A 25,488-nucleotide genomic window follows, 5' to 3' on the forward strand; every position below is an offset into this window, starting at 1 on the left:
CTCTTATTTCGATCACTCTTTTCTTAAACCAAAAATCAACCATCAAACGAGTAACTGGATCACTGTTTCCGAAAGTGTGGTCACCTGACCTCAGACGTGTAAAGGGCTGCAGAGTCCTGGGTCTCCCCGCCCCAGACCCACTGAGTCAGACACGCTGGGGTGCGGCTCAGTGACCTGCACTTTTAACCAAGGCTCTGAGGAATCCTACTCAAGTGCAGGAGTCACTGACCTGTGTGATGAGGGGCTTTTTACCGAATTCCGGTGCTTCTGGGCTGTGGGCTGGAGCTGGGAGAATGCATTACTTTGGAGTGTCACAAGTTACAGATGGGGAGAGCCTCCCCGATACCAGACCTCCTTCTAGAAGAGGTCCGGAGCGACCCTCCATGTTCTGGTCTGACCGTACCTGGGGAGTCCTACATTTGAGCATGCGTCTTCCACGTCGAGGCCGGAACCACGGTTCTCGCTCACTGAAAATAATCTATGAGTAGATGCCCCAAAGAAAGACAGCTGGCAGGGGCAGCACACATGGGGCCCATTTAAAACCCACGCAGAACGGAGCCCTGCTGCCAGTGGACACACGTAACTCCACCGAGCGGCTTTCCCTGACCACCCACCTCGGCCGGCAGCTCTCTGCCCATCACCCCGCGCCCCCTTCCTCTCACTTGCTTTAATTTTCTTGGCAGCCCTTGACACTAACTCAACTTTGATTACGTGGTAAGTTGCTTTTTTGCTCAGAGACGCCCTCCAGGAGGGCGGGGCCTTAGTTTTCATTCATCGAAGGAACACTTTTCGAGCACCCGGCAGGCCCTAGTCTAGGCACTGGGGACAGGGCGGTGACAGTGACGAGGTAACAGGATTCCCCGCATTCCGAGCCCAGTGAGGAGAGAGATCCTCACGTCGGGAAACACAGGTTCTGTCACAAGGAGACAAGTGGGAGGGAGGGCAGACTACCTCGGGAGGAGGAGAGGCCGGGGGGCATCGCAGGCTGTCAGCCACGAAGCACTCTGCCTCTGACTCCCAGAGAAGCGGGGGCCATCAGGGCCCTGGAAGGAGGGACAGAACGAGCTTACGATTGAGAGCGTCACTCTGGCCGCTGTTTTGCCAGGTTTGATGGAAAAGATCAGAAGTTTGGCTTCATCCGGGTGAAGCTGAGCGGGGAGGTCTGGGCTGGAAACAGGAACGTGGGAGTCAGGGGCCTCTGGATGGAACTGACAGTTATGGTGGTGAGTGAGCCTCCCAGGGAGGGAGGTAAGCAAGTGCAAAGACTGAGCCCAGAGGCCCCACACACAGGAGGCCCGCAGGAGATACTCACTGAAGAAATGAATGTTCAAATTAACCCCCAACACAGGAGGCACTGCCTCCATTTTTCTGAAAGGAGAAACGTCGCTCAGCGTGGACTGAAAACTCACTGACGCCTTCCAGTCATTATCACAACCAGCTGCAGACTTTCTGCTGCCAGTCCCTTTCCTGCAGCTGACTTAAGTTCACGGCCCCCGTTACGCTCACGGCGTTAATCCGCTGAACATGACAGGCTGTCACCTCGACTCCCACGTGGCTTCACACAGGGGTCCAGGTGTGTGACGTGCATACCGGGGGGGGCGTGTTGGTGTTTGCCCCTCAAGGAAGGGGTCACCTGGCATGTCATCTGAGCCTTCAGAGAGTCATCTTTTTGCAATGGTAACATCAAAGGTCACTGATCACAGGTCACCATAACAAATATAATCATGGAAAAGTTTGAAATATTGTGAGAATGACCAACATAGAGACATGAAGTGAGCAAATACTTTTGGAAAACAGCGCCAGCAGACTTGTTCAATGCAGGGTGGCCACAAACCTTCAGTTTGTGAAAATGTAGTATCTGTGAAGCACAATAAAGCAGCATGCAGTGAAACGAGGTGTGCCTGTATATATGTGTTCACACACACATGTGAACACGTACACATTCTGTCACACAGAATGCAAATATTTTTGCCAGTCAATCTACCAACCAATCAATAAATCAGTCATCAATCTCCAGAAAGCTGTGAATTTCCCTTTGTGATTTCTACTGTTGGTATCATGCTTAGAAAGATTTTTCTCACCCCTGCATTATATAAAAAGCCACCTCAATTTTCTTCTAGGGTTTTTATGGTTTTGTTTCTCATACGTAAATATTTAAAGCATCTAGGCTTGACTTCGCAGGGGCTTGGACCTGACTCTCGTCTTCTGGGTTTTTGCCATCTATTCTGGTACTACTGATCCAAGGCTCCATCCTTCCCTAACTCATTTAAACGCAAGCCATTTTTATAGACAACTTCTTCTAAAAAAATTTCCCCTTAATTTAGAAACCTTCAAAAATACAGAAAGCCACTGGAAGAAAAGGCCAGTCAACCATATGACTACACACAGAATTAACTGCTTAACATAACTGGTCCTTTTCCCATTATTGATGACAAATTCTAAATTTCTAATTACATATGGGCTTTCCATGGAAAACAGAAGTATCCGATAATCTTTACGTTCTGTAAATCCTACAAATTCTTACGGCTTTTTTAAGGGTAGAAAGATCACAGAAACACGTTAAAGTGAAAATAGTCAAACTTAAAAAGATAGATGAAAAGCTAAAAATACACGCTATCGCACAAAATTTCAAGAGTATGCTGTGTCTGTGCCCAGGCTATGTGCATAACATCCCAAATGCTACCTAATTTTGATTCTTTTCTCCCAACTCCTTTAGGTCTACCTTTAGGGAAATCAGAGCGCACACATGCGGTCGTGTGGGGGTTAATTCTCACTGATGTTGAATGCCCCCAGTCTTTGCTCTGTTCAGCAGAGCATGAAATCTCAAAGCTCAGGAGAGCAATGCGGTCGGGCTGCAAGAGCGATGCCATAAAGTTCTGCATTAAAAATTCATCCTGCAGGCTCGCCTCGGAACTCGGCTCTGGCTGAAAGGAGAGCTGGCGGGGAAATATGAGACACCCTACTGTCTTTCTGGCAATTGGAGACATTCCTCAACAAACAGCACCTCAGGAAGAGAATGAAAGGGCAAACAAGCCGTGAAGGAAATCAATGAGTTCAATTATCTAGCTCTTTCTCGCTTTCCTGTAGGAAACTTCTCATTCTGAAGCCTGGTTCCAAAAAGTTTTTTTTTTTTTTTTTAATGATATCCTAGAACCAGAGCCCTGGCCAGACATCTTTGCTGGTGCCCAGATGTTTGGCACCTCTCTTAATTTGTTTTACACCAGCCCAGGGAGCCCCTAGTTCTCCAAGCCACATGGAATCAGGTCCCTGTTGAACTCCAGCTGTCACCCCGACACGTGGCTGGAGGGAACCACACTGTTCTCACTTTAGAAGGTGGGTCCCGCACACACGTGGCATGTAGATTTCAGAAGGCGGTTACTCCGCGGTTATTAACCTCTGGAGGTTAAGGCATCAATAGCCCTGCAATCATTTGAACTCAGAACTTTCTGCCCCCAGTGTTACAGCACCCAAATGGTAACTAGTTAAGATTTTAAAATTCAGGGTCTTAGGATCATGGTGTGATACAAAGCACTGCGCTTCAGCCCACAGCTATGGCATGCTAATATGGGCAGAGAAAGTCTTGTGATGCCGATGGACTGATTTTCAAAAGTCAAACATGGAAAATGGAGGGGTTCTTTAGGGTTGGAAGAGACTGGTTTTCTTAAATGGGCCAGGCAGGGGCGAGGGGCCTTGCAGTTTACTGAGGGCGGGCGTGCGTGTAGATAACTGTGCCAGGCGCTAGGTGTGTGTGGCTGCACTTCACTCAGGAGGAAATTAAGGCCTGAGTAAGGAAACTGAGTGTCCTGCCCAAGGCTATGGCGCTCGCGGAGTCAGGAATCAAACATTGTAGTGACTCTGAGACCCGGGCTCTTCCCCTGACGCTCACAGTGTCCCCTGAATCCTGGGCAGCTCCTGCCCCGAAGGCCACTCCACAGACTCGGCTGGGAGAGACTGATGATCCTGGCTTTGGGGAAGAAACTGGGTGATAAAGTTCAAAAGGCCAAGAAATGAATGGACAGGCTCTTAAAACATGTCTGTGGTCCAGCCCATCTTCCTATTTTGCTAATGAGGGCACTGCCGCTGAGAGAGAGGGAACTGTGCTAGGCTACACCCGGCGACACAGCTGGGGCTGGACCCAGGGTCTCCTGACTCAAGGCCTAGCCCCTTCCACTGTCCACCAGCTATAGGAGGCTGGGATGCCTGTAAGTGTCACCAAATGGCACTCTGATCACAGGGCTCTGGGAGAATTCTGGGGACCCAAACTCCCTCATCCGATAATGCCACAGAGAAGCCACAGCCACTGGTAGATGATAAAAGCACAAAGAGACAGAGCAAGTGTGAAGCTTCCTTAATTTAAATCTGTACAAGAGTGACAAATCAGGCTCCCAAACAACAGGGAACTACATGGGTAACTGAAGAGTGCGTATTGGTCTGATGTCATTCATGAAAAAAGAAAAAAATAGAGCACCGGATAGAAAAAAGACTGAAAGGAGCTGTGCCGAAGTGTTAACAGCAGTTTCCTCTGCCTGGTGGGTTAATGAGTGATGATCGATTTTTAAAACTCTTTTAGAATTTTCTAAATTTTCGAGAATGGGCATGGGCGACTTTTGTAATTAAAAATAATAAATGTCAGATGAAGGAAACTCCCCGGGAAGGAGTTTCTCACTCCCACCAGCCTTCCTGCTTCCCTTCAGTGGCCCTTGGCTGGTCGGGGGCGTCAGATCTCATTTTTCCTGCTGCTTCAGAAACAAAGGAGACGCCCTGTGTCACGATGACCTGCAAGGCCATAGCCCTCCGTGTGGCAGGTGCTCCTGTGGGGGCTCAGAAACGGCCTTGGGAGGAGTTTCACTGGGGGCAGAAGGCGGTGTGCACGTTCCAGACTGGGCTTCCATCATAATTCTTTCTTCCTGAAGCACGTGAAAGGTTTAGGTGGCTCCAGCTTTCTTCCTAGACGCCTACCCCCGACCCATCTGCCTTCACAGTGAAGGCGCACGCAGGCTGACTAGTCCAACAAAGCCCCGCGTGTCAATGAGGCCAGGAGGCACGTGGCGTGCGGGGAGCGAGACAAGGGCCCTCCTCTGAGGCAGCTTGGGAGACGTGTGCCAACTCTGTGCAGTCTGCGGGGACACACCAGTCACCTTCCTCGAGCCCCACGAGCAGGAAGGCGCACGTTACCCTGCCCACCTTGCAGCTCACAAACGTGCTCCCATTGTTTACCAACTGATGTTTTCTCCAACAATCCCCTGACCTGTTCCCTTTAGCTGCAAACTGTGAGTTCTCCAAGACTGTCCTTTATAATGAATCAGAAAAACTTTAAGGATCTCTTAAAAAACCAAAAATTTTATAAAAGCAAGCCAAACCCAAGGATAGCCTACGAATAATGCTTTTCTCTACCACACCCTCTCCAAGCATGCAAGACAAACGCAACTGCTCTCTCTGTATTCATCAACATGTTCATACACACACGCGTACAGGACAAGCTGTATGTACACGCGTGTAGTACGTTTTTGTGTAAGAGCATGTGAGCCTGTGTGTTGGTGTGCACATTGCATCTTTAACTCCCTTGCCCTCTTTACTCTGTGGTTCCATCACCTGACACAATGCCTGCGTTTTAACATGGTGTTTTATGATCAGCCAAAGGGGAGGAGGAGTAAAGATTGCCAATTCTCACTGATGCCTTATAATTTCTAGACCCGCCTGGAATCGACAGAACAGGTGAAGAATCCTTGGTACTCTGAGGAATTTCTACCTGGATTTGCAAATAGGAAGCCACACCCTTCTTTCTGCAGAGTTCCCAGACTGGGGAAAACTCCAGATCAGGGCTGCACAGCTCCGAGAAGGCAAACAGATGTAGTCAGCGCAAAAGCCAAGGAAAGCCCTTTAAGGACTCACCTAGACATCACATTTTAGGTATGAAGCAAAATGCTCGTCCAGAGAGAGAAAATCCCAGGAATTCTACAAAATGCACGTGCTCTTTTGCAGAGAAGATACAGGGGGAAAAAAGTCATCAATTGTTCCTGGCAAGTCTGATTTCTCTCTAAGGTTTAACAGGCAGGAGTTTCTTTATTCAAGTCCATCCCCTCGAAACCATCCAAGTAGCTGCTTCTCTATTTTTAGGGAAATTAATCTAACCAGGATAATTACAGCAACCCGTACTGGAAACTGATGACTCATCAAAAAGCCAGGAAATAGAAAATGTGACATTCTTAAAGGTACAGCAGAAAGACTCCATTTCAGGACCCTGAGATTGGTCTTTTCAAATTCAATTGGGAAGAAAAATTTGTCTAATGTGAGGGTTCTGATTCCCGGGCTCTACCTGGCTCAGTTTCCTAAGTCTCACATGTGGAACTGTAAAAAAAAATAAAGAGAAATCAGTCCACAAGAGTAAAAGCAATGGGGCTGGTAGAGAGGGAGAGAAAGAAGTCTTGAAATCCTTCAAGAAGGCCGTTAACCTGGTGAACTTGCTCGCAGGGAACGCTGCTCTTTTTTTTTTTTCCCAAAAGAATTTTACTTATTTTTTTATTATCATTTCCCCCCGCTTTGTAGGGGGGAGGTAATTAGGTTTATTTATTCATTTGTCTATTTATTTTTAACAGAGGGACTGGGGATTGAACCCAGGACCTCATGCATGCTAAGCACGCTCTCTACCACTGAGCTAGACCCTCCCCAGCAACACTGCCCTCTTAAGAAGGCAGCACAAAAATAGGCTTTATAGGCCACAGTGGTAGTGTGCAGAAAGCATTGGATTTGGAGTCCAAAGGACTAGATTTGGGGCCTGACTCTGTGCTCCAAGGACTGACTCCTCATCTATGCAATGAACATGGCAGACGCTTCCTCCACGACTGCTGAAAAGAGTGAACAAGCTGCCACATGACAAAGTGCTGCGACATAGTCCGGGGAGATCCAGCTGCGTGGACCGTTTCGATCTCACCGCTGTTCACGGCATACTGGCTGCATTTCCCACCCGCAGAGTCGTGTCCCCAACTGTGAGCACCCTCACGTTGTCGAATCTCATTTTAGGGCCTCCATGCCCACTGGTAGGACACAGAATTCCTGTCTCCATCATGCAGGGTGCTGGGCATAGGCGCCCCTAAACAATTTTAATAAAGTCCTAAGCCAAGCTGGCTTGGGAAAGTTTTCTGCTTTCTCAGAGCATATTGCATTTTGTGATAAAACACTGGTTATATATATGATAAAAAGAAAGTACTCTAACATTAACACACGTGAAGGTCCTCATAAATATCTCTCTTGTAATGTACTATGTAATTATGTGTGCATACAATGCGTGCTTTAAAAAAAGTATATAGGCAAGGAATACCACATGAGTAACGTTAAGAAATATGAATTTTACTGGCAGGAAAGGTTTGGGAGGTGCAAATTCTCCTAAGACGAACATGAGCTATAAAAAAAATGCCGCGTTTCAGTGCAATTCAATATTTTCTTTCATCGGAGGCTCAGAGCCTCAGCCCACAAGTTAAGAGGAATGTACTAAGCTAACTGTTAGTGTTACAACTGAAGCTTCTTTTTTTCTGGGGGGGACAGAGCAAAGAGGTGGCTGTGGACTTGAGCAAAAATGGGAATTCCTGCATTTTGGCCCAGAATGCTAGTATCTTGGCCGGGAGGGCGACATTCCTCCTGTGATGGGCAGCAGCCACCTAAGCCTAACTACAAGTGAGCAGCTGCATGAGGCAGGCGTGGAGTCGGGGGCGGGGCGGGGCGGGGGGAGCTGTCCAGGCCTTTCTCCTGGGGCCACAAAAGATGTCTGCCCACCTCCAAGGGCATACCAGGGAACCATTTAATTCTTAAAATCCAAGCAGCTCTACTTTGCTAGAATCTCCAAGTTTAGGTCAATCAGGGTGACTAAGCCTATCTGCTAAGAGAACTAGGGGGATCTGTACACAGGGTGACCATCTGAGGAGGAGGTACTTTTGTAACTTAAAAAAAAAAAAGCAGAGAAATAATTCATTTATTTAACCCAGAAACGGTTATAATCTGAACCCCTGCAATCCTATTACACAACAACTGTTTTGGCAAGCCCCCCTCTGTTCCAACAAATATTAAACTGTGCTTGCCATTTGTCTAAGGAATCTTGCATTAATAAACATGAAGAAGAACACTTTTACCTCCCACTCTCAACGACAGGACAAAACAAAGACCAGCTGTATTCATCAATGGGTCCTTGTTCTGCACATAAAGGCTAATTACATTTTGCTTCAAGCCTACACATGGAAAACTTTACTGCGGCTGTCCCTGTCCCAGCCAGCCGTGCCGGCCCAGCTGACGCAGGCCCAGGGCTGCACACAGTCAGCGGGGCTCCAGACAGCCTCGCTGCCTCTGACCCGCAGGCTTCTGTCCAAAATGGGGGTGAGGGATGGCCACCCCAGTGGCATCTCCCAGTGACGGAGAGACGAAGCATCCATCACGTGCTGTTCAACTCTCCTGGGGAGACGACACCACTGGGGCCAGTCTTCTCCAAGGCCCATGAATTTCAGAAACGCACGCGCACCACGCCCAGGGCAAGCTCGTCTTGACAGCCTCTACTCGTGAACAACAGAATAGCTGACAGTGATTAGTGACGGCGACTACTGCTATCACTGTCCTGGGCACTACACACACACCTAATTACTCTTCACAGCCACCCAGTGTCCTGACTACTATTATGCCCATTATACAGACGAGAAAGGAGAGACACAGAGGTCAATGGGCTTATCCAAGGACACAGACAGTGAGCAGGGGACCCCAGTCATCCACTCAAAGCCCACGTTCCACGATGCCTCCCCCACTCCCTTCCTGCATTTTCTGTCAGTAGGTTTTTAAGAATCCCTTCCTTCAAAGAGAGAAAATACATCGTTTTGAAATGTTTTAAGGCCATTTGTGAAAAGGTTCGCCACCGGCAGGCTTATATTCGTATGTATTAATGAAAAGATGTCTAGTCTAATATGATATGCGTAGGTCTGGCCTGAGGCAGATAAGAGAGCAACAAACCTTTCCCAGAAAATAAAAGGGGAGAGGAATGCGGAGGGGGAAACTTCACGTGGGATCTCAAAGACCGAAGCAATTGTCTCAGAAGTTAAAAGAAAGTAGTAATTATTATCTCAGTCCATTTTCTGCATTTTTTATGGATTACTTACTCTGGGAACCATTTACAGTTAAGTGTTTGGCCCTGGGCTGCCTTTTGTTAGCCGTCCATCTCTGATGTGGGAAATGCTGATCCAACTGAGCCTTCATCCACACCCCACCCCGAACCCCAATCCCACCTGGCCTCCGTGGAGCTTTGGGCTGGTCCTCGGGGAATCAGCCTCGCCAGCCCTGTGTTTTCACAGACTGTCCTCCTTTGCCTCCAGCAACCCCTCACCTCAGCTCATCTTTCCGCCTCAAATCACAGGCCACCCCCTTCAGGAAGGCTTCCTGGACCCTCCTGTCCTTTGGCTCCAGCTGGGTGGGGTCCTGCGTGGAGACCCGCCATCCCCATGGTCAGCTCCCCCTCCCCCGCTGCTCCGGTGGCTGGGGGGAGTCCCGGCAGGCGGAGGGAGGAGCGTTAGGTCAGGGATTGCTGGTGCTGCCCTGGATCCCTGCCCCTTCCCAAAGGCCACAGCTCCTTTCCAGCTGGCCCCTGCAAACAGAGGTGTGGTGAGGTAGGGCCAGTGCTTGCTCAGGATGCCTCGACCCCTCTGGTCTCCTCCCCGCCGTGCCCTGACCTTCCAAGTTGGAGGAGGCCGTCTGTCTTCTGCGGACGCCCTAACGGCACAGGGGCTGTGCTCACGTCCCCTCTAACACGGCAGTGGTGATGCTGGACCACGATGGCTTGTCTCCCCCTGAGCCTTTTATCTCGGAACTTCCAGAGCCCAGCACAGGTCTAGGCACAGAGGAGGCCTCCAGGAATATCAGGAGGCTAACGAGGGGGTCTGTCACCTTTGAGTCATGCCCTCCAGGCTTGTTCTCTCCACGCACGCGCACGTACCCGGCACATCTCTGCCTCCCGCCTCTCTGGAGGAGACGAGAGGATTTCCTGCTGTGATCACAGGAGGGGACACACCCCAAGAGCACCCACGCCCTTTCAGTAGTCTGTAGCAACTGCCACCGTCCTGGGGCATACGCGATGGAACGACCGACCCCCATGCTTTCTGATTCTCCTTTCCATCTATTAGTTCAATGAAAACGATCAAGTAACATGTAGATTTTCACTTACTCAGATTATGAGGGGAAAAACATCTTTTTGGCTTGAAGATACACTAATCTGATGGGAAACAGTTTAGAGACGTTTCTCCTGGAGCCCCGCCAACCATCGTCATGTCTCATCCAAGGCCGGTGGGCTGGGGGTCCTAGGAGAGGTCTGGGCTCAGGAGAAGTGGCCTCTGGTGCTCCCCTGGGTGACCCTGCTGATTCAGGAGACCCCAGATCTAATGATCTTACCCGTCACATGACAGGGCCGGCTGCTTAGGAAAAGCCCGGGGTCCCTGCACCTATAAACAGTAACTTAGAAAAATACTTGAGACTGAAAATCACCCCGTCATCTCAAGAGGCACCTCTGACCCCCACCCTGGGAGTGGGAGCAGGATCACCTGGGAACAGGTGACTGGGCTGCTGGTTGGTAACTGGTGGTTCTGGCTGATATGGGAATCATCCCCCGGCGTCACCCTGGCCTACAGCAAGGCCAGCGGAGGGTGGGGATAGGGAGCAGACGGCCCTTCCTCTCTTGCTCTGTCCCCCAGTCACTCCCTGGCTGCCGCATTCCCTCCTTAGAGGAGATGCACGCCTGTGAGGGGGCTGGGCGGGGGAGGGGGTGTAAGCACTTCCTAGATGCCTGTTCTCTAGGCTTTGCTTCTTCAACCCCTAAAGCAGATCACATGGACACACATTTTCTATGTGGTTTTGTAGAAGCCCAAGAAGAGAATAAGAAGTTATGAATGTAAACCAGGGCCCAGGACTTGGCCATCCTGTGACAGGTGGCATTCTGAGCTGTCAATTTCTGACAGTTTCAGCAGACGCTCGATGTCACCAGGCAATGAGTGCACCTCCCCAGTGTGCATGCAGGAGACACTGGCTTCTGGAATTTAAGCTTTGGTGACAGTCTCAGATCACTGGCTTTTCAACTGAGATCCACAGGAAGAACTACATTTTCCCTTGCAAGCCAATAACTGTGTATTTTCAGGTTTATACACATAATTTAAACAAAAGTGTCACAAAACAATACCTAACTTTACTAACTGCCATGAGCCATGACACTTTCTATTCTATTCTTTGTTTTAGATTCTATTTCTTACCTAACTAGCCGGTCGCCATTCATGATTCCACAATTGCGACCCAGTTTGAAAACCATGGGTTTAGATGGCTTTAGAGGTTGGCTGCACAAATTTTTTTTTAAGTGCATAATAAAGCAAATTTGCATTGTATAATGATAGTCTATAACAATGCACAAAATGCAGCTCTGCCTTTTAAGAGGTGTGGTTTAACAAAAATTAAATAAATCAGCCAAAAACAGTGAGCTAATCCAATATATCATCACCAAAGTCACTATGAACTTTGCTGGCAAGTAAAATGACATGGATGAGAGTGGATGAATGAAGGAATTAACATATCATCTTCAGATCAAACTGTTTTATGGAAGCAACGCTACAAACTGAGGCTCGAGCTCTGCATCAGATGAAAATGTTACAATTTTGAAAAACCAAATTTCCAGAGAAAAACAACCTATGTAGTAGAAAAAAGTCCAGGCAGAAATAATAGAAAAACAAAGATGACACGCCGGCAGAAGAGAGAACCCGACATGACCCCGAGGAGCGCCAAGGTAATGACAGTTGGTACGTCTTGGAGGGTGAGGAACCCTCAGGCTGTGGTTTGGTGGGGGGTGGGGGGGGAGACACACCTGCCAGCCCATCGACAGTGATGCCCTGGGTTGGAAGGGTTAATACCAGAACCACCAATAGAGTGTAATTTTACTGGTTACCATACCTTAGGATCAGAGGAGGGGAAAATAATCTGGTGGGTTCCACCCAGATTAGCTATGCCAGCAAGTCAGCTGGAGTCGCCAAGACTGACCGGGATGTTTTGGTCTTCACGAAGAAGTTCTGTGCTCATGATCGCAATCGGTTCTGATCACCAGGCTCGGGGAGCTGGGCTCTGAAGGTGTCGAGCTACTAAACAACCCAGTGAAGGTCAAGAGCCCACCCACCACGTGCCCCGAGAGCAGCTGGCCCGGCAGCAACCTCAAGGGCCGAGGGCGAGTGTGCTGGGGCAGAGGGATGCCGAGCCCAGCGCCAGTGCCCCACGCGGCGGGAGCCGGCGGGGAGGGCGGGGCTTTTCAGAGCCACTTCCCCACTCGAGCGCCCACCTAGGGCCTCCAGAGAGATACAGCTGTCGAGGGTTGGGGGGTACCCAGTTTTCGGCTAGAGATGGGAGGAGCCTCTCAGAACAGGAAAAAGTTGTCAAACTTTAGCCTGGTGTTACTGGGTATGAGTTGTTGCTTCTTCATCTTTCTTGATTTGTATCAGTGTTCCTTCTTCCTTCCTGCTGTTCTGTGTGGAGGGTGGGCTGTCAACAGTGTACCCACAGTAGATGACCGATTTCCTTCCGACCAGAGCCTTGTGTGATACACCTGCCCAAACAGGCACGCTCCCTTTGTGTACGTGTCTGCCCACAGACACCCAGCACTGTCACGTGTGATTTGAACAAATACACCTGTGTGGGAGCGAAGGACTTGGGCACAGGTAAAAAGGTGATGTGCTTTGCACAGACCAAGCTCCACAAAACGCCCCAAGTGTCACAGCATCTATAAGCTGACTCTTTTCCAAACTTTCTTAGCAAAAGGCACAGTGGTGACCAGGCTTCACAATAATTAAGGGGAAAAAAAAGCTTCAGTTGGAAGGATTGTTCTAACAACACCAGAGCTTACTGTCACGTCTTGGGCAGGTCCTGGGAACAACACCCTATTCCTTACAAAAGCTCAGAGGCCAAGGATCTTCTAAACCCTGTGCTGATTTGCAAAGCCAACAGACTGGAGGGCGAGCAGGGAACTCTCTCATGAATTAGCAAACTCGGGAGATACCTGACCAAAGGCATGCAGATGGAGGAAATCAGGCAGAGACTTACTTGGCAGTAATTTCTTCATCGTATTTGGTTTTCAGGTCAAATAATTCTGTTCGAGTTTTTTCCAGGGCTGAAAGGCAGAGGACATAAAACCATAATGTAAGACATTAATTGTTCAGATTAAATTAGAGAGAAAAGTAGACATATATTCTCATTTCAAAGGAGGCAAAGATCACAAAAGTACACACAGAATGGAACAGAAAATCCCCTTCCACGGCCAGCTTGCCTCATTGCACACTCCTCTTCCAAGATAACCACTGTTACTAGTTTAGTGTGCAGATTTCCTGCTTTTAAACAAATTTTACTATTAAAATTTTTTCCATACATAATTGGATGTAAAGTGTGTGTATATATATATATTTTTCACCCCCCTCCCCAATAAATAGGACGATACAGATATCTTCTGATGCTTGCCCTATGCCCTTGGCAGAAGCATGGAAATCTCTGCATGTTGGGACACAGGCAATGACAGTAGCAGCTGGCTCTTGGACAGGGCTTGCCACATGCCTGGTGCTTCGGGAGACCTGGAAGGGAAGGTGCTGGGTAAGGAGCCTGGACTTTGCCACTTCAGGTAAACGCCGCCCAGCTGGCCTCCCAGGAAGCACTGACATTCCCAGCAATACCCAGAGCGCGACCACTTCCCTCTGCTCTCACCAGCACTGGCTACTATCAATTAAAACAAAATTTTTGACAGTCTCACAGCCAAAACAATCTTTCACTGATTTAATGAGCATTTCCCTGACTCTTAAAAAAATTCCGTGCATCTCGTGCCATGAGTGTCTCTTCTGTAAACTGCCTGCTCCCGCCCTTGGCCCGTTGTTCTCCTGGGCTGAGTATCTATTTTGCTTGATTTGCAGGTGATCTTTCTATTTTTTGGATATTATTTGTCTGTGAATGTGTGGTGATGATTTTCTCCCACTCTGCCATTTGTGTTTTTTTTTAAACTTGGATTATGATGTCTTCTGATTTTTTTTTCCACATTGAAGTTAAATATAGAGTGCAGTTTCCCTTTCAGAATAAAAAGAAAAAAAGGCACAAAGAAGTTTAAAGAAGTGATGAAAACCTCGGCACGACCTTTTTTGGTATCTTTAAAGTTTTAGAAGTCTGCATTACTGTTCTCCTTTAACTTCACAGGGTGGAAATCAGGCTTCAACCCCCTCCCCACCATTATTGTTCCAAATGAGATGTCAGCCCTTGACAGTTTGGTGATTTAGACGTGTTTGTTGGAGAAAGAGCAGGAAGAAAGGATGGCTTGTGGAAGTGATGCAAATGGGATGCAAAGCCTCCCACCTTGACACCACGACTCAGCACGGGTGACTCATGCAGTCGAGGTGGAGAAGCTGCCTGTTGCAGGGGGGGGGGGTGAGGTGTCTGAGGCACGAAGGGGTGTGGGCTCCTTCCCTCCTCCAGGCTCCCTGCGCCGGGGCGCCAAGTATCAGAGGGGACCTGGAGGGACTGGGAAATGGAGCAAACCTGCCTGGTGTCAGCTTTGCCTGCAGCCACCTGACCAGCAGGAAGGAGAGCACACCTGTTTGCAGAGTCTGAACTTTATGTTCCGCCTCTTCCAGCTTTGAGGTGGTAGACATCTGGGTCTCCTGCAGCTTTCTGAAAAAGGAGAGAAAAAAAGCCAGATTGGTCATCGCGTTAACGAACTCACAAACATCTTGTGTGTCGTGGAGCTCCGGCGATGCGCTGTCTCCACTGGGACGCGTGGCCGGGTACCACTTGACCACCCGACTCGGCACCCACACATCACAGGAGGGGAAGCGTGCATCCTTGGGACCTGACATGAGGTAACTGATGTAGGTTATCCTAAATGTAGCTTGTTCTTAAATGCCAGATATTAAAAAGAGCAGAAGAAAAAATCATCATCACGCACTCATTGTTTTCTGAACTTAGCCCAAGAAGAATGACACATTTACATTTCGCTGACGCTGTGAAGGAATTTATCGGAATAAAGGATGTACTAAAGAGATGTGACAGCTGTTCCGTTTCTGTTAGAATGGAATGCAAATGCAACTCTAATACCTAATGGGGACATTCTGAATGTTTTCAGCCGCATTCCATGTATTTAAATTTCCCATGATGTCCAAATGAATTCCCTGGTCAATAAATAGCATTCCTTCCTCCTCATTGGCAGAAAAGTCTCTAAAAATAAGGTTATTATTTTTACATCATATGAATATAACACATGCTCTTGTAAGAAGAAACCTGGGAATACAGAAAAGTAGAAATTACACAGTTAAAAAAGTCACCCAGATTTCCATCATCTATGGAAAAGCATCACTAACATTTTCACATATTTCAATTGTAAAACTAATAAATGCTCTGAGTTAAAAAAACAAACAAACCCAAACCACAAATACTATAAGAGCAGGGAAGGTAAAAATGTCCTCTTCTTTCCTCGGCTCTATTTGTACTTCTCAGATAGACTTCTTTTGTAGCTTTCTAAAATCTTTCTAGATGTACAGAAATACAGCGCAACGTGCAAATACACTGCAGTGTACTGTAAACTCGGATGTGATATATTACAGCGTAATATATACTCCCCGCCCCTTCGTTTTAATACAAAAGGGATCAGAGCGCCTACAGGACCCTGCAGCTGGCTTTCCCACTTATCTTGAGCCATGGAAAACTCCAGCATAGGTAACTCCTCCTCTTCTTACTAAATAACTGACCCGAGCCTCGTTGGACCCTTAGATGGCTCATCATTCCTTTCTACCAAACAATTCCACAACGATCATGGCATAGATGTTGCTGCATAATTCTGACAGTGAATTGGCTGGCTAAAATTCTCACAGAGGGATTACAAGGGTGAAAGGGTCTGTGGACTTTGGGGGGTTGTTTTGAGAGCTATTGAGAAACTTTCCAACAAAAACCTTACCAATTTAAACTCTTGCCAGTGACATTCGAGAGTGTTCTGCTGTGCCAACACTGGGTAAACTTAAACTGAACTTCACTGCTGAATAAAGCTGAGCTGTGCTTTGTGTGGACTGTCTGCGCATCTCCTTTGCCCATTTTTTGCAGCACTGATCCTTTCCTTACTAATTTGTAAGAGTCCTTTGTTTATACAGAAAATTAGCCCTTTTTCCTATGTGGTGTAAATATTTCTCTCCAGTTTTTTGATGGTTTAAAAATGTTGTTCATTGTTATTTGTTTTTAAGAAGTCTGTATTAAATTTGAAGCAGTCACATTTATGTCAATTTTCTTTTATGCTTAGAAAGATCTTCTCACTCTAAGATTATTAAAAACAAATTATTGGCCCACATTTTCTTCTAGTATGTACATGATTTAATTATTCATATTTCTATCCTAGATCTATTTTAATTTTTTGGTGTAATGAATGAGGTAAAAATCTAGCTTTATCCCCCACTCAACTGGTCAGTCAGTTATCTGCGCCTTTTTTTGGCGGGGGGAGGAAGTAATTAGGTTTATTTATTTATTATTTTTTAACGAAGGAACTGGGAGTTGAACCCAGGACCTTGTGCATGCTAAGCACACACTCTACCATTGAGCTATACCCTCCCCTGCATCTTTTAATATAATAAATCCTTTTACCTAATTGAAATGAATTTCATAGGAATTTATCTCTACACTTTCATAACGCGTGGGTTTGCTCCGTGCAGCTGTAATCACACTGTGTATAATTCTGTATCATGCGTTTTCCACTTCATGTTATGCTGAATACATTTCTAGTGTTCATGTGAATTCGACACAACTTTTATTTAAATGGCTGCACAACATTCCAGTTAGGGGTGGCCTTTTTTACAGACCCATTTCTGGTTGGCAGGGCCTTTCGATGGCTTGCATCCCCTCCCTCCCCCCAGTGATCAATAACATGGTCGGAAATCCTTTGGGCGTGAAGTGCTCTCCCCGGAAACAACTGAGGGCCAGGGCCACGTCTGCTGGGTGGAGAGCCCCCTCAATCTTCAGAGCCCTGACTCCATGGGGGCCATGCCCAGCCAGTCTCCCCTCAGTGTGGGTGTGGGGTCCCCTGCAGAGCTGGGCTTGGCACTGAGGGACTGGCTTTGGTCCCTCGGTGAGGACTCTGGGAAGTCATGTCTGACCTCCCAGAAAAGGGAGGCTCAGGCTGCAGTGGTGGGCCGGGCTCTGTGCCCACCTCTGGGTGCCTCACTGGGAGGGTGCAGGCAGGTCCTTGATCTGAGGCCTGGTTTCTCCATCTGGAAAGTGAGACCATCTACTCCGCAGGTCGGACCCAGGCCCTTGGTGAGACAAACTGAGAGGGGCTGGCATTGAGTGTGGCGGTCACTCTTCTCTTCTAAATGAAGCCAAGTTAGCGGTGCCCCAGGAAGGCCTCAGTGATGTCCGAGGCTCTCCATGCAGTCTGCCTCACAGACGTCCAAGCAGCCACATTCCAAGTCAGCGGGAGGCACCCACAAAACCTCACTGCCAGGCCTGCCTCTCACTTGTAACCAGACATTCAGTGCCTCTTGTTAATGGACTCACGTTTCTTCCCAGCAGAGTTAAAATTTTAAACCTTTTCACCAAACATCTGAAAAACCTGACTGATGCAACTTGAATCAGTAAGTTCCACAGTCCTCATGGTTGTTACCAGAAATCTAATGTTCATTCAATTTTCACACTGGTGAAAAACCAACTTATCATTTGTGGCAAAGTTTTGGGTGAAGCAGGCCATCGGAAACCTGACGCTCACAGTGCTTGGATGATGCGTTAACATATTTTACTGATACCAACTCCTTGATGTATGGAGCACTGTGACAGGATGAAAAGAGGCAAAAACAAAACAAACAAACAAACAGACAAAAACTCCGAGATACTGTGTCTGTGATGTTAAATATCAAAATTCACTTAAGAAGGTAACAGGAGCTCTGTTCGCCCAGGGCTTCCCAAAGAGGACACGCAGCAGGGAACGGTCCTGCCCCTCTTGCCTCTCCTCAGGTACAACCACCAGGTGCCAAGCCACCCGCACACACTTCGTGCTCAAGCCCTGGCCCCACACAGCCCCAGCAGACACACCTGGGCCTCTGACCAGCTGACACGATCCACCAATGGGGAAAGACGGGTACATTTTACCCAAGGTCCTCTCACAAATTACAGGATCAGGGGTGCCTTTATTTTCCCAATGAAATTGTGCCTTAGAGCCCCTGGGAGTTTGGTTTCTAACCAGGGCTTATTTCACAGGCACATTTAAAAACCTGTCCCGTGATGGGAAAGGCAGAAGTAAAAACCACGACGTCAGCAAGTCAGCGTGTGCAGACCCCAACGCAGGCTCACCTCTCCTTTTCTGCAAAATCATTTTGTAACTTTTGTTCCTTTTCGAGAGCTATGGTCTCGGCTTGGTTCTTCAGAGTCTGTTCGTATTCTCGGATTTTCTCTTTAAGTGCTTTTATCGTAACCTCTGCAGAAAGGGGGGAAAAATAACAACAACAAAAAAAAAACTCCAGTAAGAGAAACACAGGTCCACTGGCTACACATACCAGCTTTCGTAACCTAGCAGGATTGGCGTGTTTTAAACTTTAGCTCTTCAATTCTGACACGAAATCAATAGTTACAAGTCCCTTCGGAGAACTTTTACTCCCTAAATGTTAAATTGAACTTTAAACATTTAGGTTGAGGAGGATCAATGGATTTTGCTGGGAAGAAGAACTATGTCTCTCTGATACAACTTAAGAAAAAGAAGGGGGGAAATCAATGGTAAAATATAATAACGTCTGATTGATGAACCTTAAATTAGTCCTCTATCGAGGGAAGATTAATAACGTTTTAGTGTGGGTTTAAGTACTTTCTTACAAAGAAAACAGTTCATAATTATGTGCACATTTTGGAAGAAAGCTACAGACCGTCCTAGCCGTGGGCCACAGCTCTGTTGTTTCAGAAGTGATGAAACGCACAGAGTGCTAAGTGGACACAGCGCGCATTATCTCCGGCTAGGAGGGACCAGCCCTGGAGCTGGGATGCAGAGAGCACTCTCCCCCCAAGGGCTGGAGCCTGGCAGACCTGGGTGGCGTGCGCAGAGCTGACATGGGGCCCAGGGGAGCCACATCTGAGGGAGGGTGAGCCCCTGGGGTGCGGGCAGCAGTGCTGCGTGATGAAGTTCTGCTTGGGATACGGGGCACTTTGGGAGGCAGGGCCGTCCCCAGAAAGCCCAGGTCCCCCATCACCAAGCACAGGTTCATGGCAGTCACTTCAGTGACTCAAAATGGGAACATGAGAGCAGATGCAATGAACAGGGTAGGGTCCTAACTCAGACCCGTGGGTGGCTCTGGGGCAGGACCGCTCCGCCTGGTCCCCCTCAGACACCCCCACAGCACCGAGCGGGCCAGACGGTCCCCAGAAGAGTGCTGTGGTCCCAGGTCTGAGGACAGTGGAGCTCTTGGGGACTGCACCTGTCCCGCCCCAGGCCATCCTGCAGAGGGCAAGGCCGAGCTTCTCGGTGGTCCCAGCACCTGCCGCAGGTCAGGGCTCAGGAAACGGCCAAGGTGCGAGTGAACACAGGAGCCAAGGCCGGGCTACAGGGTGAGGCCCAGACAGGGCAGTGACAACGGGGCTCCGGGCTCCTGCGGCAACGCCGCCTGCTAGTCTCTGCCGAGTAAGCACCCGGGCTGGTGGCCCTTGTTCCTTCAGGCCATGGCTCACGTCCGCTTCCACTCCCCGCGCTGCACAGACACGCTGGGCGAGGCAGGAGCACGTCAGCCAGGCGTTCATACCCACGTGGCTTAGTGGATAAAAGCTAAATGCCCTTTTGTTGATAAAAGCAATGGCCCTTTCCATGAAATGGCACCAGAGGGTTCTCCTCAGAGGAGGAGAGAGGGATTAAGACCAGTGACCCTGGCCGGGCATCTGAGGGAGGCGGGGGTGGGAGGGGGCTTTGGCCTTTTGGGCTGGTCGCGTGGGGCCTGGGAGAAATGCCCCGTGAGCACAGTGGTTAGTGACACACGTTCCTCTCCAGCCAGAGAGGTGGGGCCAAAACCGGGCAGGAGTGGAACACTTCCAGAACAGACACCAGCACAGGTCACCTCTGGAAACGCCTGCACGTTCTTTTAACTGGATGGTCTGCATGACGATCAGTTACAGCATGTCTGCCCTTAATGACGGGGTGGAAACATCTGGACGGCTCCTAGACGCCCGGGCTCACTGCACTGGGCTTCTCAGTGGGACCCCATCTGTGCTCCTCCTAGGGGGGTCGGGGGCACTGCCTGGGGGCCCCTTTGCCAGGGAGAGCCGCTCAGGGGGCCAGGGGCCAACTTGTCTTTACAGGGGCCCCCTTTACTCATCTTGAAATGGGGTGGGGGGAGAATTAGAGCACGTGAGAGAGAAATTCCTGTCCTGCTCCAATGTTTTGCCAATCCACACTACAGCTGTGGCAAATAAAACAAGTGGTGTGCGTGCTAACACTTCCAAATCAAAATCCTTTTTTCTAGTGTGAAGAAAAGAGAGGAAAATGCTGTTTTTTCTGGAGGCTGGGAAAATCTGTAAAGATACCAATAAAGAAAAAGGGTAGGGGGTGATTTCTAGAAAGAAACCCACAGTGCTCAGTAAGAGCCGTGGATACTGACTGAGCGTTGGGAACAGCACTGACTGCCTCGCCCGCATCTCTAATCCTGCAACAGCCCTACGCTGTTAGCGGGAGAATCCCTGACGCCCTGCATCCAAGAAAACCAGGCTTTAACGACATGACCGTACGCTCAAGGTCGCATGGCGAAGTTGGCGGCAAGAAAGGGGCCTGGCCAGGCCTGCCGGCCTCTGGAGCCTTTGTTCTTGAGTCTTGGACTCTATTTAAAAACTCCCATCCAGTGAGGCCTTTGGGGAGATGGCCCCACTCCCAGTTATGGCTGCTCACTGGTAAACTGGCCCTGGGGCACCGACCAGGCAGGTGGGAGAGGACGACCTGGTGGAGCCCTCGGTCCACCCACACCGCCCTCCTGCCCTCCAACAGAACCAGCCAAACTGAAGGAAACCCAAACGGTGGATCTGTCACTGGAGTAAGATGCCAGAGGTCACTGGAAGGAAGCAACAGGCACAGCCTTTGTGGGCAGTGCGGCAATAAAGGCAGAGGGTACACCTCCGCGGCGTCTCTGTCCCCTGCACCCCTGGCCAGAGCCACACCCTGCTAGGGGGAGGGAGCACTTCTCTCACTGTACCCCGCCTCTGAAGTCCCACACCCGGCTCCCCAGCGGCCCAAACCGTCCCCCGAGTCCCACAAGCTCACCACTTCCTGTGCGGCCAGATTGAGGTGGTGTTCCCCCAGGGAGGGGCCGCTCTCACGGCTCAGGCCCTGACCTTCCCGCCTCTTCGGGGGTCCTTTCCGTAGACCACCCCAAGGACACCTTCTAAACTCTTTCCCAAGTAATTCCTTCTCTGGCCTCGGAGCTTATACAGAAGGCCGCTCAAGGGAAGCCCCCTCCCCACCCCGCCAGCAGTTTGTTCTCCTCTCTGTCGCCTCCCTCCCCCCGACCCCAAACAAAACCAAACAGGCCACTTCTACGTGGACTTGGCTGAAAACCCTGCAGCAGTGGTCAGATGGGGTTGCGATTTTTCTTCACGACAAGGCAGCCACGAGGCTCCTGACTGGGACCTGTCTGGATTGGAGGTGTGGGAGAAATGTCTTTGTTCTTCCCTGACAGGGAAAGCCAGGCAACCTTTGCCCTCTCTCCTTGATGATGGCTGGACAACCACACTAAGAGGCTGTTTTGTTTTCCTTCGTGAAATTCGTCATGAGGAGGGTGACGCCAACAAGGATGCGGGGTGCTTAAGCGTGGGGACGTGAAAGCAGCATCTAAAGTCTTAATGTATTGGCAGCAATTATTAAATGACTTACTGCATGTTGATCACAAGCTGGTTCTCTGACAGGTGACACCCGCAGGCAACGCATCCGTCTTTTAAAAGGCTGATCCTATCATGTGATGATTCAGGAAAGATCGGTCCCGTCGGGCAGGCAATAAAGTCGTATGTACTTATTGCGCAGAGGAGAAGTCTGCCTTCTCAACAGCTAAGCATCATCATCACCTCTCTTTAACGACGCTGACTCTTGCCCCACCCTGACTTTCTGACGTATGCGACAGTCAGAGCTAGTCCCAGCAGTACAGGGAAGGCAATTAAAAAGAAAGAAAGAAAAAGCCCAAAGCAAAGAACAAATACATCTTCCACCAACCTTGATTTTTCACTTCAGCAAATTCCTTGTTGTATTCTTCGAGAGTTTCCCTAAGTTTCTGGTTCTCTGTTTCAATGTCATGCAGGCGCTGCACTTTGAGCTGGAGCTGCTGCCCGAGGTCCAGAGCCGGGACGGGATCTGCACGAGAGGGAGACATGTCATCCCACTGGGGACACAGACGAGCCACCTTCCTGGCCTCACAGAGGCTCGGAGCTGGTCTCGTGGCTCCCAGGGAATTAGCTCCCCTGGGGATCGTGGCCGGATGGATGGGGCGCTTCTCCGCGGCTGCTAAGGGATGTGCACACAGACCCACCCAGGGTCCCCTGTGGATGAAAAGGGGCAGGCTCCCTGGGATCTGCGCATCGCTCGGGCCTGGTATGACACTGGAGAGATTTTCCGTTCCCTGATCTAACTGATAGGAAGAGAGATACACATGGCAGCAGTGAAGGGAGGACCCAGGAAAATCACTCGTCACCTAGAACCGCACTCGGAGGAGGCAGCGAACGTGAAGGCGCTGTAAGCCTCAAGTTTCCAATAATTCTTAGGAAGTTGGAAATCACACCTGACACCTGGAAAGCATCTGGCTGTCACAGAACACTTTTACGGTCATTTTCTTGTTTGAGCCTCGGGACAGTCCTGGGAGACAGTTGTGAGACGCGGACCATGTTCCTTCCACAGAAGGGGAAACTCAAGCTCAGGGAGGTGGGGTGATGTGCCCAGGATTCCTGGCTGGTTAGTGGGCAGAGAGAACTCGACCCCAAGTCTGTGAGATCAAGTGACCATCCTTCCAAAGAGGAAGGTGCCCCGAGGGGGCAGACTCTGTACCAGGACACTCTATTCAGCACAGGACCGCTCTCCAACACGATCCTCCTTTACTAATGAAGGATGCTCAGGAGTCAGCCAGTGCTTAACAGCTAGTGAGCTGAAGATGGGAGAACCCCACGTTTTTGCCCTGGGTGGGGGGGTTCTGCCTTTCTCCAGAGGCACAGCTGGTGGCCTAGCCACTGTGACTCATCGTGGGCCAGCGGGCCACTCAGCGAGGAGGCCACCACACACCTGGTTATAACACAAACAGCAGGAGAGCGGCACCTGGGCCAGTTATGAGAGGCCCTGCAGCCAGCTCAACGTGCCGTCCACCATCAGATTTACGGACGGATCTGAATGTAAAATCGGAGACTGCGGACACGGGGTTTACAGTACTGGTGAGGCCTTTGCCTTTACCATTAATTCAGCCCAAAGTGGAGAGACACTAAATGTTCTTCTGGCATCAATTCGGTCTTTATTTTTATTTCTCCTGCCTGAAAGGCACTTACTGTCCCCCTGCCGGGCACCAGTGGGCCACTTCCTCTAGGACCCTCGGGCCCCGCCGGGGTAGAAGCATCCGCGAGTCTGCTGGGCTTAGAAAAGATCACGGAAGATATTTCTGGTATGGACGCCAGCCTCACTTGTGAGACGGCTGCGAGGATTTAGTCTCCGGTTGAGGAATGCTAAACACCGAGCCCAGTGGATCAACAAGGGTATATGTTCAAGAGTTCACTTAATTTCCAAACACCAGAGCCAGTCATTTTTCAGACCACCCTTGGTTCCTGGAAACGAGGCCTCGGTTCACCGGGTCTCGGTTGGCGCGTCCACCAGGAGCCAGGACCGCCCTGAGATGCCAGCATCTTCGCAGGGTTTACAGAAGGCAGGCACCGGGGTGCGTGCAGAACAGTGTTTAACCCCAACACCATCCGTCACGTGAAATCCCGGCCGCGGGGCACTGATTCTGTGTGCATGTACAGCTCACGGCTGCATCACTGCCTTCTCACTGGTGGTTTCTCGGTATTATTTTTATCAGTGTTAAAATATTTATATTAAATTCGATTTCAAAAGCTATTTTGGGGAGATGGTTCCTTGTAAGTAGGAGCAGTAATAACACTAAAGAGTGAACATCCTCAGAACATTCTGGGTGCAGTTTTTTTTTTTAATCTCAGTGTCCCCTGGATATCTTCCCACTCCCCACCCCCTTACCTCTCCCTCTATGGCCTAGTGCTGGACAAATGGACTGAAGGAGGTAACAGACAGTATGCCCATGGCCCCCTCCATGTCGAATGACAACTTGAACTTGAAAGAGAGGTCAGGGAAGCATTGACAAGAAGGAGGACCCCTGTGCGTGTATAACATTCTATTAATGTTCACTCGTGTAGGTTTCCTGGCACAATTGCCAGTACAAAATGGTATTTTTAAAGAGCTAAGCTAGTATACTGCCCGTCATCCCTAAAACTTCAGTTGACAACTTTTCCAGGCCATTCCTTTTAAGAGGCCGGGACCCACTGTGTCTGCTTCGAATAAAATACAGTTTCCCTCCTTCGATTCAGCAAGGAATTCAGTGACATATAAAAAATAACATGCACATTATCAAGTGAATGGTAACTAGGCCCTTTAGACAAATTTTCAAAGCATTATATTGTAAATGAAAACTCTGGCAATCTCATAATTATTCATTATGGCATGTATATTTAATTTAACACGATTAAAGGTTAATGCTTCAGTAGCAGAGCTGGTCACAGAATAAAGAATGAACTGAATGTTCAAACATCTCTATGCATTAAACTTCAAACTTTACTACAGTACAGTTGAATGACTCACTGCCTACAGCATTTGAATACTGTTTTGGATTATGTAAAAGGCATTGCTAAAGTACCTCTTAGGCTTAATTTTTATTACTTGTATTAAAGGAACAGCTAATTACCACATGACAATATAATGACTCTAGCATGTTTGGGCTAGAGACCAAAACAATGAATTTCGGCATGCCAAACCCCAGCCTGCATGTTAATCTTGGGGAAATCATAGCTTTTTGTCTTGTTAATGATTTCCAATGCCATTTAAACCCCACACAAGTATTGTTAGGTCTTATTCTGAACGTCACAAGCCTCCGATCTCAGCAGCTCAATTAGGGAATTGTCTAGGGGAGGCAAGGGCACACACCCATATGTGGAACAGGAACACGCAAAATCCGGCAACCCATCTTCCCTGCCGCCTCCAAGTCAACGCACTTTCTTGCCAGTGCCATCCACCAACGTGACAGACTTGCAAAGTGTTTTACAATCACCTAATAGTTCATTCCTAAAACACTCTTTGAGGCATTCTAGAGCTCATTATGCAACACAGGACGCAAAGAACGTTAGTTATAACAAACAATACAGTCACCTGTATTTATTCAGCACGGTCTCTGAAGTACATGTAACATTATCTCGCTAATTCCAGCCATCACGGCCAGAGGTCGG

At 49.0% G+C, this 25,488-nt stretch overlaps 1 protein-coding gene across 13 annotated transcripts in view; it reads right to left on the reverse strand.

Annotated features, from left to right (window-relative positions):
* Nucleotides 1-25,488, reverse strand: part of CUX1 (cut like homeobox 1) — a 354,203-nt gene that overhangs the window by 109,655 nt on the left and 219,060 nt on the right. For all 13 annotated transcript variants that reach the window (XM_032459637.1, XM_032459636.1, XM_032459635.1 and 10 more), the window contains 4 exons: nt 22,220-22,357; nt 18,343-18,466; nt 14,615-14,691; nt 13,090-13,156 (listed from right to left, as the gene is read on the reverse strand). In XM_032459637.1, the coding sequence (XP_032315528.1) occupies nt 13,090-13,156; nt 14,615-14,691; nt 18,343-18,466; nt 22,220-22,357 (406 nt within the window). The remainder of the gene's footprint in view (nt 1-13,089; nt 13,157-14,614; nt 14,692-18,342; nt 18,467-22,219; nt 22,358-25,488) is intronic.

Source organism: Camelus ferus, chromosome 18, assembly GCF_009834535.1.
Source record: "Camelus ferus isolate YT-003-E chromosome 18, BCGSAC_Cfer_1.0, whole genome shotgun sequence".
NCBI classification, from domain to species: domain Eukaryota; kingdom Metazoa; phylum Chordata; class Mammalia; order Artiodactyla; family Camelidae; genus Camelus; species Camelus ferus.